Source organism: Gastrolobium bilobum, unplaced genomic scaffold, assembly GCF_033153095.1.
Source record: "Gastrolobium bilobum isolate Gb01-03AN ecotype WA unplaced genomic scaffold, APGP_CSIRO_Gbil_v1 utg36545, whole genome shotgun sequence".
NCBI classification, from domain to species: Eukaryota; Viridiplantae; Streptophyta; class Magnoliopsida; order Fabales; family Fabaceae; genus Gastrolobium; species Gastrolobium bilobum.
The window spans coordinates 480704-492995 of record NW_026898360.1 but is presented as its reverse complement, the minus strand read 5'-3'; the positions used below and the strand labels follow the sequence as shown (position 1 = coordinate 492995).

At 34.3% G+C, this 12292-nt stretch overlaps 1 protein-coding gene and 1 non-coding gene across 2 annotated transcripts; both read left to right on the top strand.

Moving 5' to 3' along the window:
* The first annotated feature begins 3637 nt into the window (after window positions 1-3637).
* On the top strand, window positions 3638-3744 carry LOC133315353 (small nucleolar RNA R71). The gene has a single exon (XR_009752059.1). It is a non-coding gene; the product is annotated as a small nucleolar RNA R71 (small nucleolar RNA).
* Window positions 3745-9519: 5775 nt separating this feature from the next.
* Window positions 9520-11964, top strand: LOC133315335 (protein trichome birefringence-like 42). Its single transcript, XM_061516936.1, has 5 exons — window positions 9520-9821; window positions 10319-10490; window positions 10875-11050; window positions 11259-11417; window positions 11661-11964. The coding sequence occupies exons 1-5, from the start codon at window positions 9520-9522 to the stop codon at window positions 11962-11964; spliced, it is 1113 nt and encodes a 370-aa protein (XP_061372920.1).
* Window positions 11965-12292: the final 328 nt, after the last annotated feature.

The window sequence follows — 12292 nt, the reverse complement described above, 5'->3', positions numbered from 1 at the left end:
CCCGCCGCTGGAAGCCTGCCAGGAGCCACTCCTTGTTTGTGCCCTTGCGCATCGGCAATCACTCCCTGTCCTCGTCAGCGCCCTAGATGTTACAGAATTATACTAAGTGGATAAAATGGAAAATTATTTCTTAGTTTGTAACTGTGAAATGTACATTAAATAAAAAAAGATAATAATTGATTGGCTATTGTTGCGAAATCGGCAAGTATACCGTTCGTTTCAAGTAATAAAAGTGATAAGTAAAGATCGTTCCCTCGAGGATTAATGCACCAAGTACTAATTTAACTATTCCCCTTAAGTTGGAAAAGAAAATTTGTTGATTTGTAAAAAGTAATTGATTTTGGAATTTTAAAACAAAATTTTAAAAAACAATAACATTAAAACGCATGCAAGAAAATCAAGAATGACAAGAAATTATGAGATTGATTAAAAATTGTAAAAAGACTGCAGTCAAGATGCACTTCACCTCCGATCCTCCCTTATATTCCTATTTTGTATTTTATAATTAACTAATTCGTTTGCTCAGACAATTCATTATTTCGCTATAACATAGTTGAATCCTAATGTCTTAGTGATTTTAACCCTTTAACCCAATTAGAATCCTAGTGTCCTAGTAATCTCTCTTGAATTAAGCATTAAACAAATGAATTAAAAGTCTGCAATCTATGTAAGCATATGTCTAGGTCATGCACAAATTGTTATTCTACCCTTGTCCAGACTAAAACCCCAATATGTCTATTGTGAGTCCTAACCCTCAAGCCCTATAATTAGAGTGGCCAATTCTAATCAGGATATGGAAAAATTAACACAAGTAGAATAAAATAAATTAACTAATTAACTTATAAAAACAATACAGAAAATATAAAGGATTTACATCGTATCCGCGATCCAACTACAAAAAGAAATTAGCCAGACATATTCATGTCTGACTTAAACAAATTCAAATAATAAAAATTGTTCATAAAAGAAAAAGAAAAGAAGAAGATGAAGTAAGATCAATGTTCTTCAGTCTTCAACTTCGGTGGAATCCTGATCTCCAATGTGAGACTCCAAGAATTCTCCCAATTCTCTGATCCTCACTATTCTCTCCAGCCAAAGATCTCTGTCTAATGGTTCCCTATCTTCCTTTTATAGATTTGTTTCCTTGGTCCAAATCTTGATCATATCTTTGTTTAGAATCTCCTCCAGATACACTTTGAATCCTAATTAAAAACTGTCACGTGCTTCCCGTGCTACTAACGCGGATCCCGCCCTACTAGCGCAGATCCCTCCCTACTAGCTCGAATCCCGCACTACTAGTGCGGCACAATTAACAAAGGTATCTGAATCCCGCGCTACTAGTGCGGATCCCGTGCTTGTAGCACGGTAACACTGTGTATGTAGGAATTCTCCCGCGCTACTAGCTCGGATCCTGCACTAGTAGCGCGGAAGCACTGTCTTAAGCTTTCTCCAGTGCTTAAAACTCGTTCTTTTCTAGTACTTTTTCCTACAAAAATCACAAAAATTCAGTGAGAAGGTATCTGATTGGGATTTATCAATTTAATAACAATTATAGGCCTTTTTCTTCAAGATTGATCAAGATTCTTTCTCTTTTTAACTTAAAATCATATATATGCTGGAGGCATATCCAACAATTCCCACATTTGAACGTTGCTGTCCTCAGCAATGTACTAGATCAAAGTAAAAACAAAGATGAATTCTGTGGAGAGAAAAATAAGAAACAAAATTATCTTAAGAGATCAGACTGCTATGCATGTATAACTTTCTTGTTAAAAACTTCAAACAATGCTTTTCAGTTTTATCAATAAATTCAGATCATAACTTGAATGTTCCTCACTAGATAAATATATACTCTCATCAGTCTAGTGTTTGATGGTTTCAACACTCATTCCATCAGTGTAGTAGTAATTCCATAGGCTTGATCATATTCTCAAGTTCTTAAGATTGATGAACTCATTTGACATGCATACACTGATCAAAAGGTCTTTGAAAGGTTATAACTTGGCCTGGTTTTGGGGTAAGAATCTTTTGGAAAGAGGCTGATTAATTTGAGAGACTGAAATACTGAGATTTTTGACAATACTTTCTTCTCAGTCTTTGATTCTGCCACTTTTCGTCAATTCGAGATTCTTATTCCCTTTTTCACTACCTTTTTCTTTCTTTTCCTTGTCTGCAGATGTTTTCTTTCTTTTCTCTTTCGAGCTGCATTTTTGCAGACCATTCTTGTTTTTCCTTTTTCAACTTACTTAACTTTTTTTTTGAGAAGTACCTTGACTTTTTCCTTTGATCAGCATTTCAATCTCTTTCAAGGTGTGTCAATGGAGAAATAAGGTTAAGTAATTTCATCAGGTTTTTGAATAAATTGGTCTAAGGCTCAAAAAGGGCTTAACAATGGAAATCTTTTGCTAGGTAGGCTATTTGGCTCTAAGTTAACAAGAATAAACATGCCTTTATCATGTCAGTAATGCATGCAAGCTAGAAAAACAGTTCAAGTTCTAGAAGACTACTACAGTGAAGCCTCTTTGAATTTATTTAATTTTGTTTAGGCTCAATCCTCACAGGTTTAATTCAAGCTATATTCTAATTTCAAAATTTGACATCAAGCATTAGCCAAAAATTATTCATCAAAACAGTTATACTAACGAGCAATCATCACTCTCAGATTATCTAAAAAATTTAATGCTCCACATATATCATGCTTCTTATGCTTGAATCTAATTAATTACTGAGTAAGCTTTGCAAAATCTAGGAATGCTTGTTCAGGAATTCACTAATTTTTTTTTTCTAAAAAAATGTAACTAAAATAAAAAAATTTGAAAGGTTATTTTGTTTTTCTAAAAAAAATTGAATTAAAAACAGTAGACATAAATAAAAAGAAAGGTTAAAGTATCTCCCCTTTTAACAGAAATTTTTTTTGTTATACGTCTCTGTTGTGCAATTTTGCAGTTGGAAGTTATCGCATATGGTATGCGCCCAATTCTCAGATTTAGAATGTTGCTGTCCCCAACAATAAACTAAACTAGTCGAGTGAAGCTACTTCTGCGAAGGTGGAACACGCACACACTTGTTAAACGTCAAACAGAATAATCATAATAGTAAAATGTATGAAGAGACATAACCAAACTATAATCTCAAAATAACAGAAATAAAATACTAAGTCAAAGTAAATGGTGAAGTGAGTGACATGGACTTTTGACTTTGGCGCTGATAGAGTGGATTTCGCGCTGTTAGCACGGAGCTACTATAAGATTTTTACCCTATAGCGCTGATAGCACGGATCTTGCGCTGTAAGCGCGAATATTTCGAGGGATCCTGGCGCTGATAGCGCCATCCTGGCGCTGTCAGCGGGGACTTACTGTCTTTTTTCAGTCTCGTGGCGCTACTAGCAATCTGTTGAGATATGATCTTTTTTTCTGCTAGCGATGCATCATTGTTTCACAATTGCAGAATTCCCTTTCTTGGTTGTACTGGTTGAACTGCCATTGATGCGTTCTCAGCCCTCGCCATGTAGTCGATCAGCTCTAAAGTTTGAGCTGTTGTCTTTTTCCCTATGGTTCCACCAGCTGCACCATTGACAACCATTCTAGAGTCTAGTGTCATTTCATTGTAGAAGACTTTGACTTTCTTTCCGTCCGACAAGTCGTACTGGGGGCACTTTTTGATCAATTCTTGGAATCTGGTCCAAGCTGCACATAGAGTTTCTCCTTACTGTTGAGTGAAGTTGGTAATTTCATTAACTAACTTGTTGTATTTCTCCATGTAAAAGTGCTCACGAAGAATTTGGCCGCTAGTTCATCCCATGTTCTGATACTGTTAGGGGCTTGTCTATCCAACCATCTGAGAGTTTTCCCTGTTACAGCAAAAGGGAACAGTCGGAGTCTAATTGCATCATCTGACACCCCGTTATGCTTGGTATTGTCACATATTCTCAGAAATCTGTCCATAAAATCAGGGGGGTCTTCATATTCTTCCCCACCAAATGAATTTTTCTCAACCAAGGATATCAGTGTTGGCTGGATATCAAAATTGTTAGCGTTGAGTGGTGGTCTGACGATGCTAGAATTTGGCCTAGTGAAAAGTGGAGCCAGGATTGACTCCAGCAATTCCTCCTTCGGTGGTGGATTAGGTGCTGCCATCTCGGGTTCTGCTTTTGGCTCTGAACTCAAGGATTTCTCTTGCTTCCTTAGCTTGGTTAGCTTCCGGTTCTTCTTTGCAGTCTTCTCGATTTCTGGATCAAACTGTAAAGTTTTACTGTTAGCTTTACCTCGCATAAAAGAGAGAAATCAAATCAGTAACAAAAGAAAAATAAAAAATTCCAATCTCAAAGATCGAAAGTTAAAACTAATATTGGCGTGATTAATCCCCGGCAACGGTGCCAAAAACTTGTTGCAAAATCGGCAAGTATACCGTTCGTTTCAAGTAATAAAAGTGATAAGTAAAGATCGTTCCCTCGAGGATTAATGCACCAAGTACTAATTTAACTATTCCCCTTAAGTTGGAAAAGAAAATTTGTTGATTTGTAAAAAGTAATTGATTTTGGAATTTTAAAACAGAATTTTAAAAAACAATAATATTAAAACGCATGCAAGAAAATCAAGAAAGACAAGAAATTATGAGATTGATTAAAAATTGTAAAAAGACTGTAGCTAGGATGCACTTCACCTCCGATCCTCCCTTATATTCCTATATTGTTTTTTATAATTAACTAATTCGTTTGCTCAGACAATTCATTATTTTCCTATAAAATAGTTGAACCCTAATGTCTTAGTGATTTCAACCCTTTAACCCAATTAGAATCCTAGTGTCCTAGTAATCTCTCTTGAATTAAGCATTAAGCAAATGAATTAAAAGTCTGCAATCTATGTAAGCCTATGTCTAGGTCATGCACAAATTGTTATTCTACCCTTGTCCAGACTAAAACCCCAATATGTCTATTATGAGTCCTAACCCTCAAAGCCCTATAATTAGAGTGGCCAATTTTAATCAGGATATGGAAAAATTAACACAGGTAAAATAAAACAAACTAACTAATTAGCTTATAAAAACAATACAGAAAATATAAAGGATTCACATCGGGTCCGTGATCCCAACTACAAAAAAAAATTAGCCAGAAATATTCATGTCTGACTTACAAATTCAAATAATAAAAATTGTTCATAAACATAAAAAAAAAAAAAAGAAGAAGGAAGATCAATGTTCTTCAGTCTTCAACTTCGGTGGAATCCTGATCTTTAGCGTGAGTTGTAACACCCCGTATATATCTGGTTTGTTATCATGTCATCGTATTAAGCCACGCTTAATAAAATAATGCGGAATAACTTTTACTTTCAATTATGACGTCATTATACTTTGCCAAGTTGATTACTTAATCATTTTCATAAAAATATCGCCTGTATGTAAATTGCAAAGGACAGCTAACTGAAATACCTCAATAGATAGATAAGTGTGAGTATCTAAGTCACGGGACTACAACACGTAGACCGAACATAATCCTGATACAACTATACAACTTCGAATCTAAAAGCATAAAGTCAAGTCAATGTGGCACAGACAATCTCCATGCTCACCCAATAAGGCAACACAATCCAACAACAGTCTCAACAATAACAACATGAAGCTAAAAGCATAAAAGCAACAATCAATATCTAGCATCCAACATAAGTGGCATAACAACATATAAATCAGCTAAGCTCTGGCCTCCTGCTGCTAGAGGTCTCAACCCCCACATTACCTGAACCTGAAATATGTGCCCCAAACGTGGGGTGAGATCTCTAAACAGAAATCTCAGTAAGACAAGGGGTCCTCAAGAATCTTCCACCCCAAGCTCACTTACATGTTCAATATAAGTTCCAAGAGCAGTAATTCAATATCAGTTCTAAAATCAGTGCAATGCAGCAGATAATCATGTCATGTGTGTTATAACTATTTTACTGATCAGAGAAGTGCAGGAATACTTCTATTACCCACACAGTACACGCCCATGTTGTACCCGCCCACAGGACCACCCCATGGCTTCCTGTCTAGGCGAAACACCACATACATATCATAAGCATTTTGCACTTAACATCTCAATAGCATTTCAATAAAACAGTACATGAAACACATCATGCATATAAACCATCCCCCCATGGGACATGGTGGAACAAACAATGGCTAAACTAAGGACACGAAAGCTTACCTTGCAAGCTAACTATCCAAGCCAAGAGTCCACACAAGCTCAAGGCCCACAAACAGCATAATCACAATCTGTTTATACAAGAATTAATCATCAATAACCATTTACCAAGGTTACATTAAGTGATTAAGGCTTTCCATCTCATTTTAAGTCATTACATGTTGTTTCTGCAGGAGGTATTCGAATACTCCTCGATGAGTATTCGAATACTCCAGCTCTCCAGAAAGTATTCGATTACTTTCACTAAAGTATTCAAATACCATAAGGTATTCGAATACCAACACCCCAAGTATCCGAATATCACAGTATCCGAATACCAAAACTCACTGTGTTCGAATACTCTCAAGTATTCGAATAATTCTTCAAAGGTATCTGAATACTTTTCTTCCCAGAAAAGTATCCCAATACTCCAGCAAAGAGTATTCGATTACCAGAGGAGAAGTATTCGAATACTAATAGTTCTCCATCAGAATGCAGAAATTCGAATAGACTTCTGCATAATCCCACTTTTAAGGGTCCAAACGTGATTTGGAGTCCAATGACTCCATAAACAGATATTCATAAGCATGCTAAGAACTCAGAAACACACTCATTTACTTAAATGATCCATGTTTTACTTTTTAACCGATTAAACAAGCTTAAAACCTCAAAATGACAAAGTGTGATCATGGTATACCTTCCAAGACTTAAAACTCCGAAAATGGCACTGACTTGGAGCCTCCAACACAACTCCAAGGTACTGACTTTAAGGAACCACGAAAATACAACACAAGGTGGGTCCTTTACACTCCAAGGTGGCTTCTTGAAGCCTAAGATGCCATGACAATGGCCTCAACCAACCTAACTCCCAAACTCAGCACAAGACCCCACACACAGCAGCTTAAAATCACAGAATGAAACACCTCACTCACCCACAAGCCAACTACTCAGTGTTTACAAGGCTAGAGGTGGATAATCTCTCATAAAAGTGGTGTCTTGAAGGATTTTGGTGAAAAAGATTTAGTGGAACAGTGAAGAAGGAGAGGGGAACCAGCTGCTAACCAGCCACCCACGTAGAAGACAAAAGGAATTAACCGAGGTCTTTGTGCCGCTCTCTATATATAGTCATATTAACCTTAATCCCACTGTATTAGCTCTAATAGCTACGCTTATCATTCTATTCTCAAACTTGGAATTCTGAACCTAATCATTTTTCTAAGATTTTTCATATTTTTATTTTATTTTTCGCAGCACCTTTTCGGTACGCGTTTTTTACATAGCCAGTATCAGTTCTGGCACCAGTTCTCATTATTTTGACCTGAAACTTGACACACTAGTCCTATATATTATTTTAGGAATATTTCCACATTTATTATAATTTTTCAGGATACTTCATTGGTACGCACTTATACCGAGTAGCAGAACCAGTATCTGCACTTTTCGTCAGAAAAGCGACTTTCAGCCTTATTAATTACTTTCTATAATTATTTAAGCCTTCTCATAATTATTAGGGTCAATTATGGAATTATTTCCTAATTCTCATATTTATTTAATTATCTTCCTTAATTAACGGTGCGGGTCCTTACACGAGTCTCCAAGAATTCTCTCAATTCTTTGATCCTCACTATTCTCTCCAGCCAAAGATCTCTGTCTAAGGGTACCATGTCTTCCATTTATAGACTTTGTTTCCTTGGTCCAAATCTTGATCATATCTTTGTTTAGAATCTCTTCCAGATACACTTTGAATCCTGATTAAAAACTGTCACGTGCTTCCTGCGCTACTAGCGAGGATCCCGCACTACTAGCGCGACACAATTAACAAAGGTATCTGAATCCTGCGCTACTAGCGCGGATCCCGTGCTTGTAGCGCGGTAACACTATGTATGTAGGAATTCTCCCGCGCTACTAGCGCGGATCCCGCGTTAGTAGCGCAGGAGCACTGTCTTCAGCTTTGTCTAATGCTTAAAATTTGTTCTTTTCTAGTACTTTTTCCTACAAAAATCACAGAAATTCAGTGAGAAGGTATCTGCTTGGGATTTATCAATTTAATAACAATTATAGCCCTTTTTATTCAAGATTGATCAAAATTCTTTCTCTTTTTAACTTAAAATCATATATATGTTGGAGGCATATCAGCTATAACACAAGCAATACTTTCTTTTATACAAATGAAAATTGAACACATAACTTAATAAAATCTATCCAAGTAATGCTTTATATATAAGTGAATGTTTAAAATCCCAAAAAGAAATAAAAATAGTATAACTGAAATGAAAATATTGATATACTAAGTGTTGGCAATGTGGACCTAGTGAAAATTAAAAATTAAAGTTATATATATATATATATATATATATATATATTGGAAAATTCATTTGTCATTATTACTTCACAAATGAATAGTTGTTATGTTAAGAAAATGACACGACTAATTCATTGAATAATGTGCACTTTCATTTTCTTTAATATTATAGCCCTCTCATTTTCTTTAATATTATATTAATGTGCCCTCTTATATTTTTTAATTTTGTATAATTTATCTTTTTCTTAACATAACAACTATTCATTTGTCATATAACATGACAAATACATTTTCATATATATATATATATATATATATATATATATATATATATATATATATATATGATAAGTTATATTTACAAATTTTTTTGTTTACAAACTATACTATATACTATGTACTAGTACTATGAGTAGTACATACTACTTGAGCATGTACTAAATATAACCATACTCATATATACATACATACATAGATATATATATATATATATATATATATATATATATATATATATATATATAAAAGCAGAGTTACAAGTATTATTTTAACTACTAGGAGGGGTTTACTATTACAAGTATTTTGGCGGAAGAGACTCACCGTTAGGATTAATAATTTGCCACTTGAGTGTTGGTTTAGGAACTGCTAAATTTAATTAGCAGTAAATGTATTTGAAAGAAAAGTGAAGTAACCCCTATTGACATCAAGGTATCAGAATCTTGTCTAAAATGATTTAATTATATGAGATGAAAAATTTGATCAAATAAATGATAGTTCATGCAATTAAAACAAAATGATATAGAGAGATAACTAAGAGTTCTAAGAGAAACCAATAAAAAATAGCTTATTGTACATAACGTTATTGGAAAATGATTTTTGATAGAAGTCAACCATATTTATTGATTTATTTAGCTAATCCCACGAAACAAGACAAGACTTGGCTATCAATATTGTTGTTCCAGATCTCACCAAACATATTCAAAGTAGTAATTGTATTTCACTCCCTTCTCGGGACTATATATAAGGAGTGACTCATTCTCACCACACTATCAATACAGTTAATATGGGTTGTGGAACGTTTCAGAGCTTTCACTCATTTGTTTTTTCTCTTCTTGTTATACTTTTGATGTCCCTTCTTCACAAATGCAATGCAAGAGTCGGACAACGGAAAAGCAGAGAAGGTTCAGGATTGGGCACATGTAACTTGTTTGATGGTAGTTGGGTCTATAATCATAGCTATTTTCCTCTTTACAACACTTCTAGTTGTCCTTTCATTGAGGAACAATTTAACTGCGAGGAAAACGGACGCCCAGATAGACACTATCTCCACTATAGATGGAAGCCTAAAGGTTGTAAATTGCCAAGGTAAAAAACTGATTTATTAAATTTGATGAAATAATTAGCAGTTTCTAATGACAAACTTGTGCATGTGTATGCAACTTATAACATAAACTTGACTATATAGTTAGTTTTAGGGGTTGTAGTTTGTCCTTTAACATGACACAAAAAAATTTCCTACACACAACATTTTGTGGGACCCGTACTTTTTAAAGCAAAATAAAATAAAATTAAGGCACACAAAACGAATATCTATAACATTACACAATTATTTTTCCTACAACATAACTCTTATAAAATCCTTAGTTTTATTATATTTATTTTCGGATTTTTCTTTAATATATTCACATGTTGATTAATTATTGACTAGCTAGTCTAGTTTGAGTATTATAGGGGCGATTCTCTCAAAACTATTTTCTCTGTTCATAGTTCTCAAATTGGAGAACTCTGATTAATGAGAACAAATTCCTTACTACTTGAATGGTATATTTGGATTCTAATTCATGCTATGTTGTATGATGCAGATTTAACGGCCGAGATTTCTTGAAGAGATTTAAGGGAAAGAAAATACTATTCGTTGGGGATTCTTTAAGTGTCAACCAGTGGCTATCACTCACATGCATGATACATGTTGCTGTTCCTCAATCAAAATATAATCTTCAGAGAATAGGGAACCTCTCTAGTTTCATTTTACCGGTAATTTTCTTTATTTGGAGATCCATAAATTGAATTATTAAATCAAAAAACTTTTGTAAAAAAAAAAAAAAAAACCAATCATGCATAATTTTATGGATCACTATATGATTGTCAATTTGTCATACTTTTCCATTGACCTTTCTTGTTCTCATCATACATAATAAGCTAAAAAAATTATAGTTTTGATGAAATTATTATTATTATTTGAAAATTTTTTACCGGTCATTAATTACTCGACTAATCCAAAGACTAATCTGGTTGAGCTGGGTAAAACAAACTGGTAACAAAATTCTCTCTACTAACACAGCTATGTACCCTAGACTAGAGAAACTATTTCTTATATTCTTTCCCGTGCCTGAAAGAATTGTTGTATTTAATTTACAGGAATATGGAGTTTCAGTGATGTTATCTCGAAACCCATTTTTGGTGGATCTTGTAGAAGAAGAGATAGGCACCGTTTTAAAACTTGATTCCATTCAAAACGGAAACTCGTGGAAGGGATATGACATGATCATCTTTAATACGTGGCACTGGTGGATTCATGATGGAGATAAGAAACCGTAAGATGCACCATCTTACAATTTGGGTTACATATTAAAGTGCCCTAATTCATTCATATATAGCAAATGTTTTTGCATCTCTTCATAATATATTCTCTTGCTTCTCTACATAGAAAATATAAATATAAATATATGAAAGGGATGCTTCTTGATTTCTTCATTCAATTTAAGACCTAATACGTACATCCATGTTGCTTGTGGATTTCAGATGGAATTATATACAAGAAGGCACTAAAGTTGAGAAGGATATGAATCGTTTGGTTGCGTTTATGATGGGACTAACCACATGGTCCAAATGGGTAGACTCTAATGTGGATCCTAAAGTCACCAAAGTATTCTTTCAGGGAATTTCACCAACCCACTACAAGTAATCTCTTCTTGATCACTATTGATAGAGGACCCTTATCTAGTTTTTCCTTTATATCTCGAATTTCATTAAAAACAAAATGAGAATGTGATTTAAATATCTAAATCATGTGTACGTATAATTTACACTTACATTGTGCATATTAATTCCTTATGAGTAAATTCATATAGGTTTGGTAATACAAATGTATGTAATATATGATTCAACAACATAATTGGTTTTTTAAAATGTTTGATGGAGCAGTGGTAAAGAGTGGACAGCAAAAAAATCCGTGACATGCAAAGGACAAACAAAACCAATAAGTGGTTCAAGATATCGAGCAGGTTCACCTCGCGCAGTTGTAATTGTGAAAGAAGTGTTGGCTAACATGTCCAAACATGTTACTTTGTTGGATGTAACAACTCTATCACAGCTAAGGAAAGATGGACATCCTTCTTTGTATGGCATTGATGGAAAAAGAGGAAATGATTGCAGTCATTGGTGTCTTGCTGGTGTCCCTGATACTTGGAATCAACTATTGTATGCAATGCTTGTTCTTCAAAAATAAATAAAAATAAAAATTCAATGTTCTTGGTCTTTGATTTTCCTAAACAAATATTTTCCTTTTTACTTTAAGATGTGTATACTTAATTATTAGTTAGTTCAGAAGTGAATTGGGCTTAGGATTTTTGAAGCTCTATTAGAGAAGTAATATAAAAATTACCGAAAACTATCACTTAGCAGCTTAAGCTTTAAGTGAGATGATTGTTTAATATGGTGTCGGAAACCACGAAGTCACAATACCATGTGTAATTAGGGCTTCCTTACGCATCAGGGATGATTTTTGGTCTTTTCTGACATGGGTAATCGATTACCATGCAAAGGGTAATCGATTA

Coding starts and splice junctions, on each gene's coding strand:
- LOC133315335 (XM_061516936.1), top strand. CDS start 9,520: ATGGGTTGTGGAACGTTTCAGAGCTTTCACTCATTTGTTTTTTCTCTT. Junction 9,822..10,318: donor AAAGGTTGTAAATTGCCAAG/GTAAAAAACTGA, acceptor TGTATGATGCAG/ATTTAACGGCCGAGATTTCT. Junction 11,051..11,258: donor CATGATGGAGATAAGAAACC/GTAAGATGCACC, acceptor TGTGGATTTCAG/ATGGAATTATATACAAGAAG.